Source organism: Balaenoptera acutorostrata, chromosome X (genome assembly GCF_949987535.1).
Source record: "Balaenoptera acutorostrata chromosome X, mBalAcu1.1, whole genome shotgun sequence".
Classification (NCBI taxonomy): domain Eukaryota; kingdom Metazoa; phylum Chordata; class Mammalia; order Artiodactyla; family Balaenopteridae; genus Balaenoptera; species Balaenoptera acutorostrata.
Window position 1 is genome coordinate 116,827,653 of NC_080085.1, and position 22,801 is coordinate 116,850,453.

At 41.2% G+C, this 22,801-nt stretch overlaps 1 protein-coding gene across 6 annotated transcripts in view; it reads right to left on the reverse strand.

Annotated features, from left to right (window-relative positions):
* Positions 1-22,194, reverse strand: part of PLAC1 (placenta enriched 1) — a 40,515-nt gene extending 18,321 nt beyond the window's left edge. The window contains exons 1-2 of one of the 6 annotated variants that reach the window (XM_057538503.1): positions 21,483-22,194; positions 12,037-12,108 (exon numbers count right to left, since the gene is read on the reverse strand). Coding sequence is in view for 1 of the 6 variants with exons in the window: in XM_057538501.1 (XP_057394484.1) it covers positions 18,196-18,284 (89 nt within the window). In the remaining 5 variants the exon portion in view is untranslated. Of the gene's footprint in view, positions 1-8,110; positions 8,157-12,036; positions 12,109-13,957; positions 14,027-18,195; positions 18,298-21,482 lie in introns of those variants that run through there. The other 5 variants (XM_057538505.1, XM_057538504.1, XM_057538502.1 and 2 more) reach the window with 5 other exon arrangements.
* Between the last annotated feature and the right edge of the window lie 607 nt (positions 22,195-22,801).

Genomic DNA, 22,801 nt, shown 5'->3' on the forward strand with positions numbered 1-22,801 from the left:
GGGGTCCCATGTGAGTGACAGGGAATGGAAAACATGGAGAAGCATGGGAAACAGTATTTGGGCTCTAAGGTCAAAGTCTAAAGGAGACTCTTTTCTCAAATCTTTTGTGCTCGCTCAACTCAACTCAGTTATTCCTGTGGGGGAAATAAATAAAGGTAATAGAAACCATAATTTTTGATCCCTGCCTGTCCTTATTTAGCCTGGGCAGGCACTCTAACCTAGCACATGGTTCCATCAACCCCTGGGCTCTACTGGGTGGTTTGGAGGGATCCTTGGTGGGTGGAAAGAAACCCCCTAGAGATGGACACATTTTCATACATAGCACATACAGGGCCTGGATTCCATGAAAAGAATGTACAATGGGCCCCCCAAACTCAATGGGTAGGAAGCCAGTGCTTTATTACCATTAGCCCATGGACTTGAACAAGTGCTCTTTATTCCAGAGTATCTCCATATCCATTCAGTCTTATCCAATGTGATAAGTGGGATAAGTAATGTTTTTCCTATTTTCATAATAGAGAAAATAAATATAAATCAAAATTTATTTTCCTTAATATGGTTTTCAGTAACTATGTTTAATTCAGTCAGGATCTTGCTATCTTCCCCCTTCCATTCATCCAACAAATATGTACCGAGCACCTTCTTTGAACCAGCAGTGTGTTAGATGCTTGGCAATATACGAAAGTGAACTAAGACAGGGTTCCTACATTCATAGAGTTTACAGTCCCAAGTGGGAGACATGTTAAATAGATAAACTCATGCATCATTATTTAACATTCAATAGTTAATCTCAAAAACATGTAGCTGAAATTGTGATAAATGATACCAAGGTCAGATTCAAGTGCTGTGAGAGTGTATAACACAAGGATCTAACCTAGTCTTGGGGTCTGGCTTAAGGCCTCCCTGAAGAAGGTCCATTTCCACACCAGTTCTCAGACTCTGAACTGAGGCTGCAGATGGGGCGATAGTGAGCACATGTCAACAGAATGGCCAAGACCAAAGCTACAGAACTGCAGCACAGGTCAGCACAAGCCTCTCCCTGCAACTCTTATCAGGCTTATCTTCCTCTCTTCCCTGCTACTCTTTCCCCTACGCTGCCACCAGCCATCACCTTCTCCCCTCCTCTGAGTACAGCTCAGGTGGGTCTCTATCTTTCATCTTTGAAAATGAGTCAATAGAGGTCGGAATCCCATAGCATGAAAAGCCCGACATCTGGGATATGTGTGTGTGTGCTCAAGTGTGTGTGTCTTGTAGATGTGGGATAGTAATGATAATATTTAAGAAACATTGCTTTAGAGACTGCCACTCCTCATACACTGCCACAAAATTGAAATCACCTGTGGTGCTTTTTGTCAATTTGTCTTTCGAATCCTAGGGAACTGAACCTAGAATGTTTGCAATTAGGGGTGGTGGGGTAGGGGGACTGGGAGCGAGGGGTGGAGATCTTGGTGCAAACAATTTTTGCCACTCAGGATAATACCCTTGAGGTCCATCCAAGCTGTTGTCCCTTCCTTTTCATCATACCCACAGTTTGTTTCACTATTCACCTATAGAGGGACGTTTTGGTTGTTCTCGATTTGGGGCTATTGCAAGTAAAGCTGCTATAAACATTCATGTACAAAATACATTCGTGTACAAAGTACATTCATGTACTTTGTAGGGGACATTAGTTTTCATTTCTCTGGGATAAATACCCAGGAGTGATTGCTGGGTCCTATGGTAATTGCATGTTTAGTTTTATAAGAAACTGCCAAACTGTTTTCCAGAGTGGCCGCAGCATTTCATATTCCCACCCGCAATGTCTGCGAGTTCTGGTTTTTCCACATTCTCGCCAGCGTTTGGTATTGTCACTATTTTTTATTTCAACTGTTCTAATAGGTGTGTAGTAACATCTCATTGTGGTCTAAGTTTGCATTTCCCTAATGGTTAATGATGGTGAACATCCTTTTGTGTATTTACCATCTGTATTTCCTCTTTGGTGAAATGTATCTTTATGTCCTTTACCCATTTTCTGATTGGATTGTCTGTTTTCTTAACTGTTTTAAAGAAGCTCTTCATATATCCTAGATGTGAGTCGTTTGGCAGATGTGCGGTTTGCAAATATTTTCTCCCACTTTGTAGGTTGTCTTTTCATCCTCTTAACAGGGCCTTTCATAGAGCAAAAGTTTTAAATTTTGATCAGGTTCAATTTATTGATTTTTCCTTTTCTGTATTGTGCTTTTGCTGTCAAGCCTAAGAACTTTTTCCCTAGTCCTAGGTCCTGAAGATTTTCTCCTATTTTAAAAAATTTTATAGTTTTAAGTCCATGATCCATTTTGACTTAATTTTTGTACAAGTTATGAGACTTTGGATGAGGTTTGTGATGATTAATTTTATGTGTCAACTTGGCTAGGCCATGGTGCCCAGATATTTGATGAAACACAGCTGAATGTTGCTGTGAAGGTATTTTTTATTTTTAGAGAAGATTAACATTTAATTCAGTAGACTTTAAGGCAGATTACCCTCCATAATATAGGTGGGCCTCATGCAATCAGTTGAAGGCCTTAAGAGAAAGATTAACCTCCCCCAAGGAAGAGGGAGTTTTCTAGAAGACTACCTTCAGATTAGAGCTGCAATATCAACCCTTCCCTGGGTCTCCAGCCTTCTGGCCTGACTTGTAGATTTGGACTTGCCAGCATCCACAATCACATGAGCCAATTTCTTAAAATAAACATCTCTCTTTCTCTCTGTATATATTTAAAATACAAATGGAATTCAAAGAAGGAAAGGTGGATAGCCTTTTCAATAAATGGTGCTGGAGAAATTGGATATATGTATACATACACACACACACACATATATATATACATATATATATACACACACATTCTTTCTATATACACACTGTCTCTCTACACACACACACTCTATTGGTTATGTTTCTTTGAAGAACTCTAATACAAGGCTCTTTTTTTGCCTATGGATGTCCAATTTCTCCGGCACCATTTGTTGAAAAGGCCATCTTTCCTTCATTGAATTGCATTTATACTTTAAAAAAATCAGTTGAGTATATTTATGTGAGTGTATTCTGGATTCTATGCAGTTCTATTGGTCTATCTGCCTATCCTTCTGCCAATACCACAGTCTTTTGTTTTTTCTTTTTTGGCCGCACCGCGTGGCATGCAGAACTTACCTGACCAGGGATCAAACCCGTGCGCCCTGCACTGGAAGCGCAGAGTCTTAACCACTGGACCACCAGGGAAGTCCTTTTATTTTTTTCTTTCTTTCTTTTTCTTTCTATTCCCACAGTCTTGATTAGTGTAGATACATAGTAAGGCCAACTGATTCCTCCCACTTTATTATTTTTCAAAACTGTTTTAGCTATTCTAGTTCCTTTGACTTTGTGTATAAAGTTTAGATAAAATTCTACAAAAGTCTTGCTGGGACTTTGATTAGGAACTATCAACCTGTATAACAATTTAAGGAGTATTGACATCCTTACTATGTTGTGTCTTCATAACCAGGAACATGGTATGTCTTTCCATTTATTTAGATCTTCTTTGACTTCTTTTTTAAAAAAAAATTTTTTTTTGGCCATGCTGTGCAGCTTGTGGGATCTTAGTTCCCTGACTAGGGATCGAACCCGGGCCCTTGGCAGTGAAAGCATGGAGTCCTAACCACTGGACGCCAGGGAATTCCCTTCTTCTTTGATTTCTTTCATTAGCATTTTGTAGTTTTCAGCATACAAGTCTTATGCATATTTTGTTAGATATACATCTAAGTCTTTTTTTGAGCAATTATAAATGGTATTGTATTTTTGATTTTGGTGTCCATGTATTCATTGTTAGTATATAGAAATACAATAGATTTTTTATGCTTATTCTGTGACCTTGCTGAACTCACTTATTAGTTTTAAGAGTTTAAAAAATAGATTCCTAAAATATGACACAAAGGAACTTATCTACGAAACAGACTCACAGACATAGAGAACAGACTTGTGGTTGCCAAGGGGAAGGAGGGAGGGGGAGGGATGGATTGGGAGTTTGGGATTAGCAGATGCAAACTATTATATAGAGAATGAATAAACAACAAGGTCCTACTGTATAGCACAGGGAACTATATTCAGTATCCTGTGATAAGTGGAAAAGAATATGAAAAATAATGTATATATATGTATAACTGAATCACTTTGCTGTACAGCAGAAATTAACACAACATTGTAAATCAACTATACTTGAATAAAATGAATTAAAAAAATAAACATAGATTCCTTGGGATTATCTATCTAGATCATCATGCCATCTGCAAATAGAAAAAGTTTCATTTCTTCCTTTCTAATCTATATATTTTTTCTTTTCTGTCTTTATTCTACTGACTAGAACTTCTAGCACTATGATGAATAAGAATGGTGGAAATGGACATCCTTGCCTTCTACCTGATCTCAGGGTGAAAGCATTCAGTTTTTCACCCTTAAATATAATATTAGTTGTAGAGTTTTTTGGTAGATACCCTTTAGCAAGTTAAGGAAGTTTCCTTCTATTCCTTGCTTGCTGAGAGATTTTGTCATGAATGGATGTTGAATTTTGTCAAATACCTTTTCTGTATCAATTGATATGCTAATGTGATTTTTTTCCTTCAGCCTGTTAATATGGTGGGTTACATTGGTTGGTTTTTAATACTGAATCAGACTTGTATACTTGGAATGAACCCCACTTGGTCATGGTGTATAATTCTTTTATATTGCTGAATTCTACTTGCTAGTATTTCGTTAAGGACTTTTGCATCTATATTTATGAGGAATATTGGTCTGTAGTTTTCTTGGACTGTCTCTATCTGGCTTTGGTATCAGGGTAATATGAGCTTCATAAAATGAATGGGGAAATGTTCCTGCTACTTCCATTTTCTGGAAGGGATTATGTAGAATTGGTGTTACTTTTTCTTTAAGTATTTGGTAAAATTATCCAGTAAAACCATCTGGAACTAGAGATTTCTTTTTTGGGAGTTTTAAAATTATGGAGTTAATTTCCTTAATGGTTATAGGGCTGTGAACTCCATTTATATTGGGTGAGTTGTGGTAGTTTGTGTTTTTCAAGGAATTGGTCCATTTCATCTAAATTTTTAAATTTATGTGTTTAGAGTTGTTCATGGTATTCCCTTATTATCCTTTTGATATCTGCAGGATCTGTAGTGATATCTCCTGTTTTGTTCCTGATATTGGTAATTTGCTTCCTCCCTTTTTCTTTTGTCTGTCTTGCTAGAGATCTGTCAAGTCTATGGATCTTTACAAAGGAACAGCTTTTGTTTCATTGATTTTCTTTATTGTTTTCCTCTTTTCAATTTCATTGATTTCTGCTCGTTATGATTTCCTTCCTTCTGCTTGCTTTGTGTTTATTCTGCTCTTCTTTTTCTAGGTTCTTTATGTGGGAGCTTAGACGACTGGTTCGAGACATTTCCTCTTTTCTAATGTATGTAACTTAGTGTGATAAATTTCCCCCTCAGCATGGCTTTTGCTGTGTCTCACAAATTTTTAAATGTTGTATTTTAATTTTCAATTTAGCTCAATGTATTTTTTAATTTCTCTTGAGAGCTCCTCTTTGATGTATGGATTATTTAGAAGTATGTTGTTTAGTTTCCAAGTGTTTGGAAAATTTCCTGTTATCTTTCTGTTATGGATTTCTAATTTGATTCCATTATGGCTAGAGAACACACTGTGTATGGTTTTAATTCTTCTAACTTTGCTGAGGTTTGTTTTATGGCTCAGAATACGGTCTATCTTGGCATATGTGCCTTGGGTGCTTGAAAAGAATTTGTATTCTGCTGGTGTTGGGCGGAGTCTTCTGTAAATGTTGAATAGATCCTGTTGGTTGATGGTGATGTTGAGTTCTTCTATATCTTTGCTGGGTTCTATCAATTGTTGAAGGAAGGGTATTGAAATCTCCAACTATACTTGTGGATTTGTCTATTTCTCCCTTCAGTTCTATTAGTTTCTGCTTCACATGTTTTGCTTCAAAAACAGCTCAGTTGTTTGGCCCATACACATTTAGGATTGCTATGTCTTTTTGGCGGATTGACCCTTTTATCATTATGTTACTATCATATATCATAATGTCCCTCTCTGCCTCTGGTAATTTTCTTTGCTCTGAAGCTTATCTGATATTAATATAGACACTCATGCTTTCTTTTTATTAATGTTTGCATGATATATCTCTTTACATCCTTTTACTTTCAACCTCCCTATATCATTATATTTGAAGTGAGTGTCTTGTAGAATGCATATAATTGGGTCATATTTTTCTTATCCACTCCACCAATCTTTGTCTTCTAATTGATGTGCTTAGACCACTTACATTTAATGTAATTTTCGATAAATTAGGATCTAAGTCTGCCATTTTATTTTTTGCTTTCTGCTTTTCAGTCCTTAGCTTTCTTTTTCCTGCCTTCCTGTGGGTTACTTGAATATTTTTCAGAAGATCATTTTGATATATTTGTCATGGTTTTGAGTGTATATCTTTGTACAGATTTTAGTGGTTCCTTTAGGTATTATATTTATATATATACATAACTTATCATACTCAGTGATGGTGTTATTTTACCATTTCAGGTGAAGTAGAAACCTTGCCTCCATTTATGTCCATTTACCTTCTTCAGTTTATAATATTATTACAGTATCTTAAATATTTCCTCTACATACATCTAGAACCATATCAGATAGTGTTATAATTTTTGCTTCAGCCATCAAACATAATTTTGAAGAGTTAAGAGGGGAAGGAAAGTCTACTAGATTTATTAATGGTTTTGTTTATTGTGTTCTTTCTTCCTGATGTTCCAAGATTTCTTCTTTTATTATTTCCTTTCTGTCTGGAGAACTTCTTCTAGCTATTCTTTTAGGATAAGTGTGATGGTGACAAATTCTCTTACTTTTTCTTCATCTGAGAACTTCTTGATTTCCCTTTCATTCCTGATGGATATTTTTGAGGGATACAGGATTCTGGTTTGGCAGTTCTTTTCTTTTAGCGCTTAAAAAATGTGCCAATTCCTTATTCAAAACATTGTTTCCCTGTAAGTGATATCTTCTCTCTTCTGTCTGCTTTCAAGATTTTTTTCTTTGTCTTTAGTTTTCAGAAGTTTGACTATGATGGGTCTTAGTGTGAATTTCTTTGGGTCTACCCTGTTTGGGTTCTTTCAGCTCTTTGAATATGTAGGTTTATATCTTTACCCAAATTTGGAAACTTTAAGCCATTATTTTTTCAAATGCTTTTCAGCCCCATTCTCTTTCTTCCCTTTTCCTGAGACTCCAGTGATATGAATGTTATATCTTTTGTTATAGTCCCACAGGTCCCTGAGACTCTTTTCATTTTTTGTATTTCTCTCTGTGTAATTTCTGTTGTTATATCTTCAAGTTCATTAAGCCTTTCATTTGTCCCCTCTACTCTGTTGAGCTCATCCACTGAGATTTTCAGTTCTAAAATTTCCATTTAGTTCTTAGTTGTATATTCTTATTTGTTTGCTGAGCTGTTATATTTCTTTGCTGAGACTTTCTATTCTTTTCCTTTGTTTGAAGCATGTTTGTAATTGCTCATTGAAGCATTTTTATGACAGCTGCTTCAAAATCTTTGTCAGATAATTCTAACATCTCTGTTATCCTGGTTTGGGCATCTATTGATTCTTTTTTTCATTCAATTTAAGATTTTCCTGGGTCTTGGTATGATGAATGATTTTCAGTTGAATACTGTTCATTTTGGGTATCATGTAATGAGACTCTGGATCTTATTTAAACCTTCTGTTTTAGCTGTTTGTTTGTTTTTTTTTTTCTGTCACTGCTCTGGCAGGGGAAAGAGGGTTGCTGCCTTGTTACTGCCAGATTGGGGTAGAAGGTCAGGCTCCCCATTCGTCATTTGTTGGCATGGGTGGGTGTGGGAGTCACAGTGTTTCCTGTGGTGTTTGGCTACAGTAGAACAGTACTAGTCTAAAAGTGTTCTACCTTGCTAGGCTGCCCCTTTCCTGGTCCTTTGGCTAGAGAGAGCAGGACTTTTTTTGTTTGTTTGCTCCCATTTGGTGTTTTCTGAACTGCTGGTGTTTCCAGCAGCTAGTCTGGAATCTATGAAGCAAAAAGAAAATCCAGGGAACTCACCACCATGTCATTCTTTGGTTGCTGAGGTCCTTAGCCACTCCACCCTTTTCTCTCCACCTTTCTTGGTCTTCTTATATCTGTTTTATATATAATGTCCAGGGTTTTTAACTGTACTTAGTGAGAGAAATAGGGAAGAGTACATCTACTCCAGCTTCCTGGAGGTGGAAGACACCATTTGACTTTTTGGACCCCACATCTCGTATTAGTTAAATCTCTTCACTTATCTCGGAAGGTATGGTGTTAAAAAGTCACAGTTTGATATGCTGTCTTCATTGAGTGAGTGGATCATACTCATGTAGCCTGTATGATAGTGAGGCAGAACTATAGATTAAAGCATCCCCAGAGTTCTCCAGCTGCTGAGCTGGTGACAGATTCCTTAAATCTGTTCTGCTCTTGAACAAACAAGTCTTCAGTATGTGCCCAGAGCTGCAATGGGTGTTTAAGAGGCTACGGCAAAGGCTGTAGCCTCCACTCTCAGGGTGTTTAATATCTAGGTGAGGAGACAAGACAAATGAATTCTCCATCTTAGGACCTGACATATAGTAGACACCCAATACATATTTGTTGCCAGGATGAATGCTGCTGAACAAATGCTAATTGCCCCTGAATGACAGGTGCTAAACTAACTCTGTGCTGCACACTAGAATTGCTGTATGAAGTCAGAAGAGAGGCAGCAGTGTGGGCTGGAGTAGTCAAGAAGGGATTTCTTAAGGAGGTAGAGGTTGGTTTTGTCTTGTAGGTTGGGTAGGATCTGGAGGTATTTTTTATTGAGGTATAATTGACATATAACATTATATTAATTTCAGGTGTACAGCATAATGATTCTATATTCATATATATTGTGAAATGATCACCACCAGAAGTTAAGTCTAGTTAACTTCTGTCACCATACATAGTTACAAATGTTTCTTTCTTGTGATGAGAATTTTTAAGATCTACTTTTTAGCAACTTGCAAATATACAATACAGGATTATTAACTGTGGTGGCCATGCTGTACATCACATCCTCATGACTTATTTAATTTATAACTGGAAGTTTGTACCTTTTTGAAGGTATTTTTAAAGGAAAAATTGACAGGACTTGTTAACAGATTGTTTATGTGGGGGAGGGGGTGTGAAAGAGAGCAAAAAGCCAGACTTTGGTTCAGATCCTGGGTCACTGGGAGCCAAGGGGAAGATTATGTGTTTGATTTTGGACTTGATTAGCTTGAACTGTTAGCAAAACATCCAAGCACAATTGCACGGTAAGTACTTGGACTCTCTGAAGCTGAGGGGCTAGGTAATATTAGAAAAACCCATCTTTTCACCTGAGAGTCTCCAGAAGATGTGGAGCCTAGCTCCAGCTCTGCAGTCAACAAACTATGTGATCTAAGGCAATTCATAATCCCTCACTGGGCTTTGATTTCTTCATCTGTAAAATGGGGTGCATTGCTATATGGTTTTTAATGAGGTAACACTGGATCAGCACCCGGCAGAGTATCTGGTATTTGGAAGGAATGCTATACTTGTTGGAATACTTCCCTTCCAGCTGTAAAGTTCTAGGATTCTGAGATTTCTTTGAAATGTGAATAGTCCTTACTGTAGCTGCCTTCTATGACTGAGTTTTTACTTAGTAGTTTTTTTTCCCAGAAAAGCCCACCAGTTTATATTGTGCGAAGGTCAGAATGTAAGGAGGGAAGGTTATACATGTTGTGTCTCAATCATTTCAGACTTCCTAAGTTTTTCTGTGTTTTGCAGTTTTCACGCTTGAATCAGAAAAGCCTCCATTTTGGCTGACTCCAGCCCTCCACTCTGGGGAGTACAGTGGGCAGGTAGCCATTAGTACACAGGAAGGGAGGACTTTGTGGTATCTTAAAGCCATTGGATTTTATTTATTTCCAGTTTACTCAACATTTTTTCCACAGATCTGGACAGTTTTAAAATGGGTGGGGATGGGGAGAGAGAAGGATGAAACCTAACGAGGCCTAGAGAAAAGGATGAACACATTTGCCTTGCAATATCAAACTGAGGCTCTTAACACTTAAACCTGAAAAAACTTGTAGCTTCATTTTGTCTTTCTGAAAACTAAACACTGCCGTGACTTTCCACGTGGCATCTGAAGAGCTGACTTTGGTTTGAGAAATCGTTCCACATTTTGTGACTAGGATAGTAGTTCTTTTTTTTTTTTTAATTTTTTAAAAATTTATTTTTGGCTGCATTGGGTCTTTGTTGCTGTGCGTGGGCTTTCTCTAGTTGCAGCGAGGGGGACTGCTCTTTGTTGCGGTGCACGGGCTTCTCATTGCGGTGGCTTCTCTTGTTGCGGAGCACGGGCTCTAGGCACGCGGGCTTCAGTAGTTGTGGCTCACGGGCTCTAGAGCGCGGGCTCAGTAGTTATGGCGCATGGGCTTAGTTGCTCCACGGCATGTGGGATCTTCCCACACCAGGGCTCGAACCCGTGTCCCCTGCATTGGCAGGTGGATTCTTAACCACTGTGCCACCAGGGAAGTCCCTAGGATAGTATTTCTTTCTTTCAAATTAAAAAGATATTTTTCAAATTGTAAAGTAATACAAACTCATTGTAGAGAATTTGGAAATTACAAAAATTAGAATATAAAAATAACTCATAATTCTACCGTTAGAGAGAACCATTGTTATTATTTGTATTTATTTCCCTTCAGTCTTCTTTCTTTTGCACACACACACATGAGATCATACTGTATGTTCATTTGTATCCTCCCTTTCCCCACTTAATTTAGGTTGTGAGCATTTCCCCATGTTATTAAATACTCTCTTAAACATGATTTTAAATAAATACATAGCATTTCATAGTGTTAAATGTTACTGCATACGATTTTATAATATAGAATTTTAAGTTGATTTCACTTTTTCTCTATTTTAAATGATGCTACAATGAGTTTCCTAGTATTTATATCTTTTGTGCATTTCTATTATTTTTTAAGGATAAGTCCTTAGAGAATTACTGGGTGAAAGGACAAGAACATTGTTAAGGCTTTGGCACATTTTGCCAAATCTTCCTGTGGGAAAGTTGTACCAATTCGCATGCCCAGTTGTGTTTGAGAACGCCTGACTCACTGCATTAATACAGAATAGTTCACCATCATGTGTACATGACACTATTTTGGACCATTTCCATTCAAAAGGCATTTACTGAGCACCTACTATGTGTAGGGTACTATGCTAGGTATGAGTTATGCAGTGTAAGTGCTAGGTAGATAACACACATACAAAGATGGTTAAAAATGCAAGTAAAGGGCTTCCCTGGTGGCGCAGTGGTTGAGAGTCTGCCTGCCAATGCAGGGGACACGGGTTCGAGCCCTGGTCTGGGAAGATCCCACATGCCACGGAGCAACTGGGCCCGTGAGCCACAATTACTGAGCCTGCGCGTCTGGAGCCTGTGCTCCGCAACAGGAGAGGCCGCGATAATGAGAGGCCCGCGCACCGCGATGAAGAGTGGCCCCCGCTCGCCGCAACTAGAGAAAGCCCTCGCACAGAAACGAAGACCCAACACAGCCATAAATAAATAAATAAATAAATAAAAGCTTTAAAAAAAAATGCAAGTAAATATAACCACATATAAATCTCTATGGCCAGAGCTGATACCATTCAGCCTTTAAATGGCTACTTTTTGAGGAAAGACACTGTGCCAGAAAATTTTCAAACATAATTTTGATCTCATAAATGCTTTAAAAAAAGAAATGCACTAATATGAATCTTGCAAATGACAGGGGCTCAGTTGTAATCATTTACACTGTATTTCCTGATGTAAATTAGGGTCAGAATGGAGAGGAATATTACAAATCCATATCTTTTAAAAAAACAAAAACCCATTTGGGTAAAAGGACAATTTCTGCTTTTGTCAGTTCCCTTTAGAAAGTTAACCTGTTAGTTATCAGAGACGGGGGACACAGAACACACAGAAAGCTAACCTCCTTCTGGCAGCTGGGGATAATTTGTCAGTCTCCTTTGAAATGTGGCTTTGTGCTCACTGGTAAAGGCAGCTGGAACAGAAAAAGCATGACAGACAAAAGCTGAAATCCACATGAAGAAAGATCTTTTTCCCCAAAATTACTGCCTGAGTTAGCAACGGTCAGAACAGAAAGTACATGTATATCTTCCCAGCAACAAGCACGTCTGGAGCTAGAGAAAGCCCCCATGCTACAGGAGCCATTTAGAATAGCAGTAGCCCTGAATGGGGCTGCTGGGTAGCATTTAAACAAGCCCGCTCACCCCCATGAAAAATTACACCCTCAAACTCAATCCATTTAAAACGGAGACAAAATGAATGAAAGTATCATGTTTTGAAATCCAGTCAAAAGCATTTACTATTCTGAAAAGGAAGACCTAGTTAATATATAGTGGATGCTATCTAGAGAAATAGAAATAGAGGTTTAAGTATATGATTTCAAATTAAAAGGTAACCAGTGGAATTCACTGAAAATAATACTATCAAACTGGAAACAACCCAAATGTCTTTCAACTGGTGAATGGGTAAACTGGTACATCCAAGCAATGGAATACTACTCAGCAATAAAAAAAAATGAACTACTGAGACATGAATCTCAAAATAATTATACTGAGTGAAAGAAGCAGTGTCAAAAGATCACATATTCTCTGGTTCCATTTCTATAACATTCTGGAAAAGGCAAAAGTATAGGAAAATAAAACAGATCAGTGGTTATTAGGGTTTGGGAGTGAAGGGCAGGGTTGATTACAAAGGGCAGCATAAGGAAGTTTTGGGGGGTGATGGAATTGTTCTATGTCTTGATTTTGATGGTGGTTATATGACTTTATGTATTCGTCTAAACTCATAGGACTGTATACCCAAAATAGTAAATTATACTATATGCTATTTTAAAAGGTGAATTTCAAAACCTCATAAAGATAATACTATCAAACATGGGGAGGCGGAGGAAAGAGAAGAGGTTGGGAGTAATGTTAAGTGAGCTAAATCCTCAGTTTTTATAGCAGGGAGTCAATAGATAAGGTCCAAAATGGATAAATCAAGAAATAGGAGTAGAGGCATATTTAGAGACCTTGAAGTAACCACCAGATATGAATTGAAAACAGAATCTGTTAAAAATGGTTGCTTCTGAGGAGTGGGACTAGGGCTGGGGCAGAAAACTGTTTTTTTTTTTTAAATTACAAGTGCTCCTGTATTATTTGGTATTTTAAAACCATGCCCATGCATTACTTTGATTTAAAAATAAATGTAGTGGGAAATGTACTGCCCTGGGAATCACGAAACCTTATCTCTAACCTTCATTCTGTACAAACTGAGCAACTCCCTTCTCCTCTCTGGGTCTCGGTTTCTATATCTGTAAGATAAAGGGGTTGGACTAGACGAGCTTTAAGATCCCTTTCAGACCTAAAAGAATTTATCAAATCAGATGACTTGCATATCTACAACAATTCTTTGTTGAACCCAAAGCTAAGACACAGACATTAAAAATTTTTAAACCTGGAAGGGACTCAGTCATCAAATTAAGCAGTCTCTTTTTAACCACTGAAGAAAGCAAGACACAGATCGGTTAAAAGACTCACTTGGGGGCTTCCCTGGTGGCGCAGTGGTTGAGAATCTGCCTGCCAATGCAGGGGACACGGGTTCGAACCCTGGTCTGGGAAGATCCCACATGCCGCGGAGCAACTAGGCCCGTGAGCCACAACTACTGAGCCTGCGCATCTGGAGCCTGTGCTCCGCAACAGGAGAGGCCGCGATAGTGAGAGGCCCACGCACCGCGATGAAGAGTGGCCCCCGCTTGCCGCAACTAGAGAAAGCCCTCGCACAGAAACGAAGGCCCAACACAGCCAAAAATAAATAAATTAATTAATTAAAAAAAAAAGACTCACTTGGAATGACAGTTAATTGGTAACAGAGCTAGGACTGGAGCTTAGGTCTCTGCCTGGCTCTTGCCATCACACCACCCAGCTTCTACCAGGTCTAATGGAATCATTTCCGGGTACCAAAGCTGACAAAAATTCCCAGGGATGACACCAGGCATGAAACTCATATGCACGCTTACATGGTTTCACTGGTCTGGGAAATGAGTCAGAATTTTGGAAGTGGTCCCTGACATACGCATGGATGATGCAGTACCACAGGCATCCCGAAGTTGGTCGAGCTAGGTTAGGGCCCAGCTTGGGGCCTCCATTTCCTAATAACAGGTGGATCAACTGCCTTTGACAGCTCCTGCCAGCCTACTGACTTTCCTTTTTGTGTGATAGGAATCCTACCACTCAGAAATACCGCCATTTTCATTCTGATTTAAAACAATTTTTTTCTCATCGGTCTTTTATCTCTACAGCCTCTAAGGTGCATGACATGTTTCACTGAAATCTGTCAAGTATGATAGATATGTCCACTTGGAAACTTTTATCAGCCATCATCAAATTAGAATGGTACCTTGGTATGGTTTAGCAATCCTCCTAGAAAGAGAGTTGAAACAGACCCCTGACTTTGACCACACCGTCTTCCTAGGAAAGACCTTCCACGTTGGCTAGCAAGCAAGCTGAAAGCGTGTGCATTTTGCCAAGTGTCCCTGCCCCCCTTGCCTGGGCCTGCAGGCTCACTTGCCCCTCATCGCACAAGGTCTGAGGTTTAGAGAATAAGGACACCATTATGTGGGGCTATCATTCTTCCTCAGTGGAAACAACACTGCCCTTTGTAAGCTCCCAGCGAACTTCAAAGGGTGTGGCTATCTTTCTGTGCTCCCAGGGAAGCCTCCTCGGGAAACACTGCTCACACTGCCCTTCTAGTACTAGAATCTTCTCAGCTGATAGTGAGTTAAAGCAGGAATTTTTAGGCAGCTCTCCCTCCCCCGACCCCTGCCTGTTGGTGCTTTGTCTACCTTAGAAACAAGATTGTAGTTTTTAATCCTCCCCCCTTGGAAAACACTTGTTTGCCAACTTTTGTGCCCCCCCCCATCAGTGCTCCCACTCAAGCCTGGCTGTCTGCCCAGTTCTGAATCCTGCCTTACCTACTGCCTGGCGTTTACTTCACAACAGCTGGCCCAGGGATCTCAAGTACTTAGCCTCAGCTGCCAGCTTTGGGAAGGAGAGGCCCTGTAGTTGAGCCTGTGACAAAGACAGCATTTGTTCCCACACCAGCATTCTCAATGTCAACAGCAGTGACAGGCTCCAAAGGGGATCATGCCCAGTTACTGCCCTCTTGATGAGAGCTCCACAAGCCCAGGGATGTTCATACATCCAGCTCCCATATCTACCTTGACTCTCCCCACAATGCTGTGAGGTGACTAAAAACCAGTAATAAAATTCTCATTTTACAGTGCGGAAAGGCAAACATCTGGACACTAGGGGATTTGCCCAAAGGAATGATGATCATAGTGTTAAAATAAAAATCAGGGGGCTTCCCTGGTGGCGCAGTGGTTGAGAATCTGCCTGCCAGTGCAGGAGACACGGGTTCGAGCCCTGATCTGGGAAGATCCCACATGCCGCAGAGCAACTAAGCCCGTGTGCCACAACTACTGAGCCTGCGCTCTAGGCCCGCGAGCCACAACTACTGAGCCCTCATGCCACAACTGCTGGAGCCCGCACACCTAGAGCCTCTGCTCTGCAACAAGAGAAGCCACCGCAATGAGAAGTCCGCGCACCGCAATGAAGAGTAGCCCCTGCTCGCCGCAACTAGAAAAAGCCCGCGTGCAGCAATGAAGACCCAATGCAGCCAAAAAATAAAATAAATTAATTAAAAAAAAATCAGGATACTTGGGTCTGACAAACACTGGCTTCTGTGATTTGCCGATTTGTTTATGTGAAAAGTGCTATAACCCGGCTTGCTCATCATTGAGTGACAGTGGTGGTGCCACCCAAAGTGATGGACGATGGAATGGAGGTTGACGTGAGGGTAGGGGTGGTTCATGCCCTGTGGGGGCATGGCAAAGAGACACTCTACCCAAGACCATCTCTCCCAGGGGGCTGCATGGCATTCCTGTCTTCCTTCCACCAACAAATGTTGACTGTACCAGGCACTGGAGTGACAAAGGTGCCTCAGATATGCCCTTGTCTTCAAGGTGTTCATAGTTGGATGAGGTTATCACTAGTCTTAGTGGTGACTGGGGGCTACAACAAGCAGTCCAGCTTCAGACTTGAGGAAGTTCACGCTCATCCTTGAGCTGGCCAGTAGAAAATGGCGTTTGTGTGGGTTTTCTAACCGTAGTGACGGGTGTTCACTGAATAACTTACTTTGATTCTCCTCCTGAGAAGGGGATCCATTTTGCCACTAATCTGGCCAGACTACTTATAATGTTTTAAAATATAGCTTCACTGCTGCATAGCACAGGGAGATCAGCTCGATGCTTTGTGATGACCTAGAGGGGTGGGATAGGGAGGGTGGGAGGGAGGCTCAAGAGGGAGGGGATATGGGGATACATGTATACTTATAGCTGATTCACTTTGCTGTACAACAGAAACTAACACACCACTGTAAAGCAATTATACTCCAATAAAGATATTAAAAAATAATATATAGCTTCAAATGATTGTATTTTGGTTGTTGGGTTTTTCTTTTCAATAATAAAAGTGGTGCCACTCTGTGATTCCTCAATAAGTTAAACACGGTATTGCAATATGACCCAGCAACTCTATTTCTTGGTATATACCCAAGAGAATGGAAAACAGGTGTTCAAACAAAAACTTGTATATGAATGTTCATAGTAACACTATTCACAATAGCCAAAAGGTAGAAACGACCCAAACGCCCATCACCTGATGAATGGGTAAGCAAAATATGGTATATCCATACAATGGGGTATTATTCATCTATAAAAGGGAATGAAGTACTGATACATGCTACAATGTGGATGGGCCTCAAAAAAAATCTGCTCCCATAGCAGATTAGTCTGCACAAATTGTTTCCAGCCTCCCCTGTAGACAACTTTGTATGTTTTTCTTCACAAAGCCATTTTTGCTTCTTGAACCACATTTTAATTCCCTTAAAGAGTATTTGCTTGAAATTTGCAGGGAGAAGAATGCTGAGCAGTTTTCCCAGGGAATGTTTGCATGGTCATTAAAATTATGGGTTCAAATCCCGGCTCTCCACTTACTAGCTGCCTTACCTTAGTGAAATCCTTTTGCCTCTCTTTCTATCACTTTCCTCCTCTGCAAAATCGGGGATAACAATGATCTTCACTTTTAGGGATGTCGTGAAGCTTATATAAGTTTATGTATGTAAAGGGTTTAGGACAGTGTCAGGCACGTGGGAAGCTCTCAATATATAGGAGCTGCTGTCACCACTAAACAGGAATAGTTTGTCCTCAACAAATATCAAAGGTTTCATCCCTTGTAAGCTACAAACTGCTTGCAGCAATTAAACAGGGTTTCCCCACCCCTAGCTTCCATTCAAGAAAGTTTCAAAAATATCAGTCTTAGTTTTAGCCTGGGTCCCTCAACTGCCTAGGACCCCTCAGGGTACACAAGCTCAGATAATAAACTAAGGACTTACCACCTAGATGGACAGACAGAAGTCACCACAGGAAACAACCAGTTTCAGTGAGAACCGGTGAAGAGTTCTCAGACACAAGCATATAAGGAAATATATCTATATAGGAACATACATAAGGAAATACGTGGTCTCCACACAATCCTCCCTAAGCCCTGCAGCTACAGGGCTCTATTCATCCAGCGAAGGCAATTCAAACACAACAACGTCATTTTTATACTCCTTTAAAGTTTGTAAAAACAAGATTCTCTTCTTCCCCTGAGTGTGACTGTGTGGTACCTTCGCTCTGCCCTACCCCGTGGAAGAGCTGAACCCGCGCTGAATCCAGCCGCTGTTGGCAGCCTTGATCAAGTGCATGGCCCCCGCCCCCTGGGGGTTTCTGGGGCCGAGCCAGGCGTGGCCTCTCAGGCACACGCGGCAGGTAGAAGCGGTGCTTCAGAGCTCCAGCCAACGTGATACTCAGAAGGGTCTCCCACTCACCACCCCTCACTGGGCGTCCAGAACAGGAGTGAAGAACCACTTCACAGCCCTGGATTTTCTCCCCCAAGGAAAATGCTCAAATCTGAGAAAGAAATTCTCAGGGCAACCCAGGGAACTGAGTCCTGAGTGCTCTTTGCAGACCTCGCTTCTGTACCTTTCATGCTGAAATGTCAAAAAAAGCCGTTTCACCACCGGACTAGGGTCTTGACCAATCTGCGCAGGCTGACAGAGGCGGTTTTCCATCAGAAAAGCTTCACAAGACCTGTTACATCAAGTAGAAGCCCGGGCAGAGGCTGAGGAGGGGGATTGTCCAGGTGTTTTGTCATCCCACCCTCCAAAGCCTCCCAGGACACAGGGCGCTACCCTGCACATAACTTAAGAGAGTTCCTTTCCTTTCCCTTTTCTTTTCTTTTCTTCTTTCTTTCTTTCTTTCGATATTGTGCAATTTAGTTAACTTCTCTAAAAGCCTCATTTTCCTCATCTATGAAATGGGGGGAATAGTAAAAAATACCTCAAAAGACTGTTGTGAAGATTAAACAGGATAATTGTTTTAGTGATATGTCTTTTTTATTTTAAGTTGTTTAGTAATATGTCATACTTAGCAAGCCCTCAATACATGTTGACTATTATTATTATTACTGGTTATTCCTCATATATTTCATCTTACTAAATTACTATAGCTTTTAGTATTATTTTCAGAAGGCGTAAGTTTTATATGGTTCCCATGTATCACAAGGAAGGACAACTGGGAACATTTGACTGTTTTTATTTTTCTCCCTCCTTTTTACTTTTTTAAGCTATTTAAACAAATCTTTTCGATATAATTTCTGACTCTGTTCATCCTCAATTCAAAAAAGCCTAAGTATTCTAATCTGAAAGCATTCTAAACTTCGGGGAGGGTCTAAGTCAAGGCACTCTCTGCACGTTCTTTGGGAAAGAATCATTTCTCAACATGAAGAATCACCTCTCGGTTTCTCTCCTTTGCAAGTGATTTTGCCTGGTTGTCTTTTTTTTTTTAACATCTTTATTGGAGTATAATTGCTTCACAATGTTGTGTCAGTTTCTGCTGTATCACAAAGTGAATCAGCTATACGTATACATATATCCCCGTATCCCCTCCCTCTTATGTCTCCCTCCCACCCTCCCTGTCCCAGCCCTCTAGGTGGTCACAAAGCACCAGCTGATCTCCCTGTGCTATGCGGCTGCTTCCCACTAGCTATCTAATTTACATTTGGTCGTGTATATATGTCAATGCTACTGTCTTAAAGCTGGCCGGCCACGCGCTCCTGTATGAAGAAGGCATCACTCATGCTAGAGAAATGTAAAGACCCCAGATCAGCTTGCTCCGTACAGAGAGGAAGGTCTCTGTGCTCCTCTAGGCAAAGGTTCCAGAGACCGGCGCGTTCTCTTGCATCGTTCTCCTTTCTGGGTTTCCGTGGCCTCATCGCAGCCCAGACTCTGACCATTTAAGTCTGGATTCTCATTCCCGGCTCCCATTCTTAACCTTTTTGTGGGTGGAGCCCTTTGAGAATCTGAGAAAACTGTAGACCCTCTTCTCAGAAAAACGTATAAATGCAAATACACATTTTTGTAGATAGTTTTCAGAAAAATTCACCTAGCTTTCTGTATCTCATTCAAGAACTACAGACCCCAAGTTAAAAACTCCTGCTTTAAGCAAACATAATTTTATGTTTTAAAAAGTGATAAATTCAGAAACAATGATTCCTTTAAATCACAAACCAACCTAGGGCACATAAACCAGGATTTGCTTTGTGAAAATTTTGTTTTCATATAATGTTTTAGGAACATGTCTAATTGCTTGCATGAGGTGCATTTGCAATCAACATCTCTGTGTTCCCCTAGAAATGCAGTTAGAAATATCAGTGGCACAGATGGCCATCATCAGAACTGGCCAGAACTCAGAGCTAGAAACCACACGTAGAGTGGTAGTAAGCTTTTTTGTCACTGGAAGGTGGGCAGCTACTCAGTAGACAGAAGTGTCTTCATCAGAAGGGGATTGGACTCTATGACCTGGACAGCCCCATTCAGCATATGAGTCAAAGGTTCTAAGACCCACGTAAACCTGGAGAAGTCTCAGACCATAGGTCCATTCCCGCTGAGCTGCTGATGGCTTTGTGAGAGGCCAGGTACCTGATGGGGACAGACTAAGTATATATTGGCTCACTCACCTGAGGCCACAGTCAACCTCCCTACACTGGCCCATGTTGTTCCAAATAGCAACCGTTAGTTCCCTGCCAACCAGAGGCCCTATTGTTCTTTTACAAAAATATCAGATAATCCCAGCCCAAGTCATTCCAAGGCCATTTCCCCCTGGCTTCTTGTGTTTTGAGTAGACAAGGTCTTACTATAATCTTGAATATCATTGTTAGTCATGGACTGATATTTCTTCTTCTGCACCCACCTCCAGTGTTTGAACCCTCATACAAAGGGTGCTTAGTTGCAAGGCAAAGATCTGATGCATTGATCTGGTAGCACTTTCTCCTTTTAAAAACCTTGGGGGCTTCCCTGCTGGCACAGTGGTTGGGAGTCTGCCTGCTAGTGCAGGGGACACGGGTTCGAGCCCTGGTCTGGGAAGATCCCACATGCCACGGAGCAACTGGGCCCATGAGCCACAACTACTGAGCCTGCGCGTCTGGAGCCTGTGCTCCGCAACAAGAGAGGCCGCGATAGTGAGAGGCCCGTGCACCGCGATGAAGAGTGGCCCCCGCTTGCCACAACTAGAGAAAGCCCTCGCACAGAAACGAAGACCCAACACAGCCATAAAATAATAACTAACTAAATAAATAAATAAAATTTAAAAAAAAACTTTTTATTTGAAAATAAGAGGTTGTATAGTATGTTCGAAGGAGCACTGGATTGGGAGCCCTAGTTCCTTCATATCTTGCCTCCCTGCCTCTCTGAGCCTCACGTCCCTCTATCAGACACACAACAATTCTTACCCTGCTTCTCTCACAGACGTCTTGTAAGATTCAACTAAGATAGGGTGTATATAAATACTTCGTTAACTGTAAAGTGTTAGACAAGCAGAAGAATTCATAACCGTTATTTCATTTAAGTTTCAAACCAACTCCATGGGCTACACAGATCCTTATTGTTCTGTCATGCTTTCCTTCGCTCTCTTGCCCTCTCCCTCCCTCTCTTTCATTCACTAAACCTTTAGAGGCCGTATTATTACCAGGCACTATATGTAGCTTAAATAAGCGCTTACAGAATCAGAAACGGGCTTAGAAAAGTGAAATAACACTTCCAAGCTCACACTGCTAGGTGGCAAGGAACTGGGACGCCCTCTCTCTTCCCCCTCCCCCTCCCCTCCCTCCCCTCCCCCTCCCCCCCTCCCCCAAGACCAGATTCCTTCCGTTACTCCATATTGGCGGTCCCAGAACATCCCTCCCTCCATTGGAATAAGAAATTGTTACTCACTTCTGAAAAATAAATCCTCAACCTTCTTTGAGACCTGTAAGGCAGTTGGTCCTGTTTCCTCCTTGTGCCTGCGTGGGTGGAATGGGGAGGGGATGGGGGGAGGGTGAGGCAGGCCCCTTGGACTCTATGTCGGAACTGTTGGCTTGGTATATGGCTTTCGGAAGATGGCTGAGTGCGTTCACGCCCCCTCTTTCCCCGCCCCCCTTTTCTAATTTGCAAGTTGTAAAAACGTGTCGCCCCCCAAATGCACCAGGTGTCTCCAACTTTCTAATTGAGCAAGGCAGCCTCCTTCCCAGCCAAGAGCCTTGAAATATTTATCCACATTTTAGTTTCACTGAATTAATGCCTTAAGCTGGTGAGCAATCCAACTGGAGGTCAACGTTCGTTTCCTAAAGTTGTCCAGTGTCTGTGTGGTATTCAGACCTGAAAATGATGACTCGACTCCGGACTGCAAACTCCCCAGAGTGCGCCCTGGAGATGGAAGCCAGCCCACATTGCTTTCTGATCAGTCAGCATAAATGATCCTCTCGTTCGAGTTCAAGGTGGGCTCAGAACTGAAGCTGCCTTGAGATAAAGCAGATCAGCCCCATTCACCCCTGGGGGAAGGCCTTTGAGCAGGGGAAAGGCCCCTCTGGTCAGGGGAGACATCCGCTCCCCTTGGCTTTGGGCTGTACCAGTTGGCAGATGAAGCTCTGTGCAAATGCTGGCCAGACCAAAATGGTGCCGAGACAGCCACGGTGTTGTTTAGCAGAAAAGAAAGGAAACATCTGCAAGCCCTGCCTTGGTGCTGAGCAGGGACAGCCTGCGGCTTTTTCTCATGGGCCCACGGTGGGCCAGCTCCTGACTGATCAGAATGGTTCCCTGAAACAAATGCATTTGAAAGATATTTTTCATCCCCCATGCCCCTCCACAGGAAATTCTTGTGTTTAGTCATCCTTACTACATGGGCTGAGTCAGCAAGCTCTGCTTTAACCACAGCTGCTTTCAAATGGTAAGCTAAGAAGACCAGTTAGTCAGCTGAGGAGGCTTGGCTGAAACACTTTGACAGCCGGAGCTCCAAAATCAGATGGATACATTGGAGGACTTGCAAGTTGGGCACTGCTCAATGCCTTTGAGTCCTTCTGGGTGGGCCTCAATTACTCTTTAGTATGTTGGTACTCCAGAGCATTCCAGAACTAGGAGGGACAATAGTTTGAGTGGCTTAAGAGAGCAGTATGGTGCAGTGGCCTAAGCTTTCGGCCTAGGATTTAAATCCTGGGTCTGCTAATAATTAGTTATCTGACTATAGGGCAATTGTCCCCTCTCTCTGGGTCTTAGCA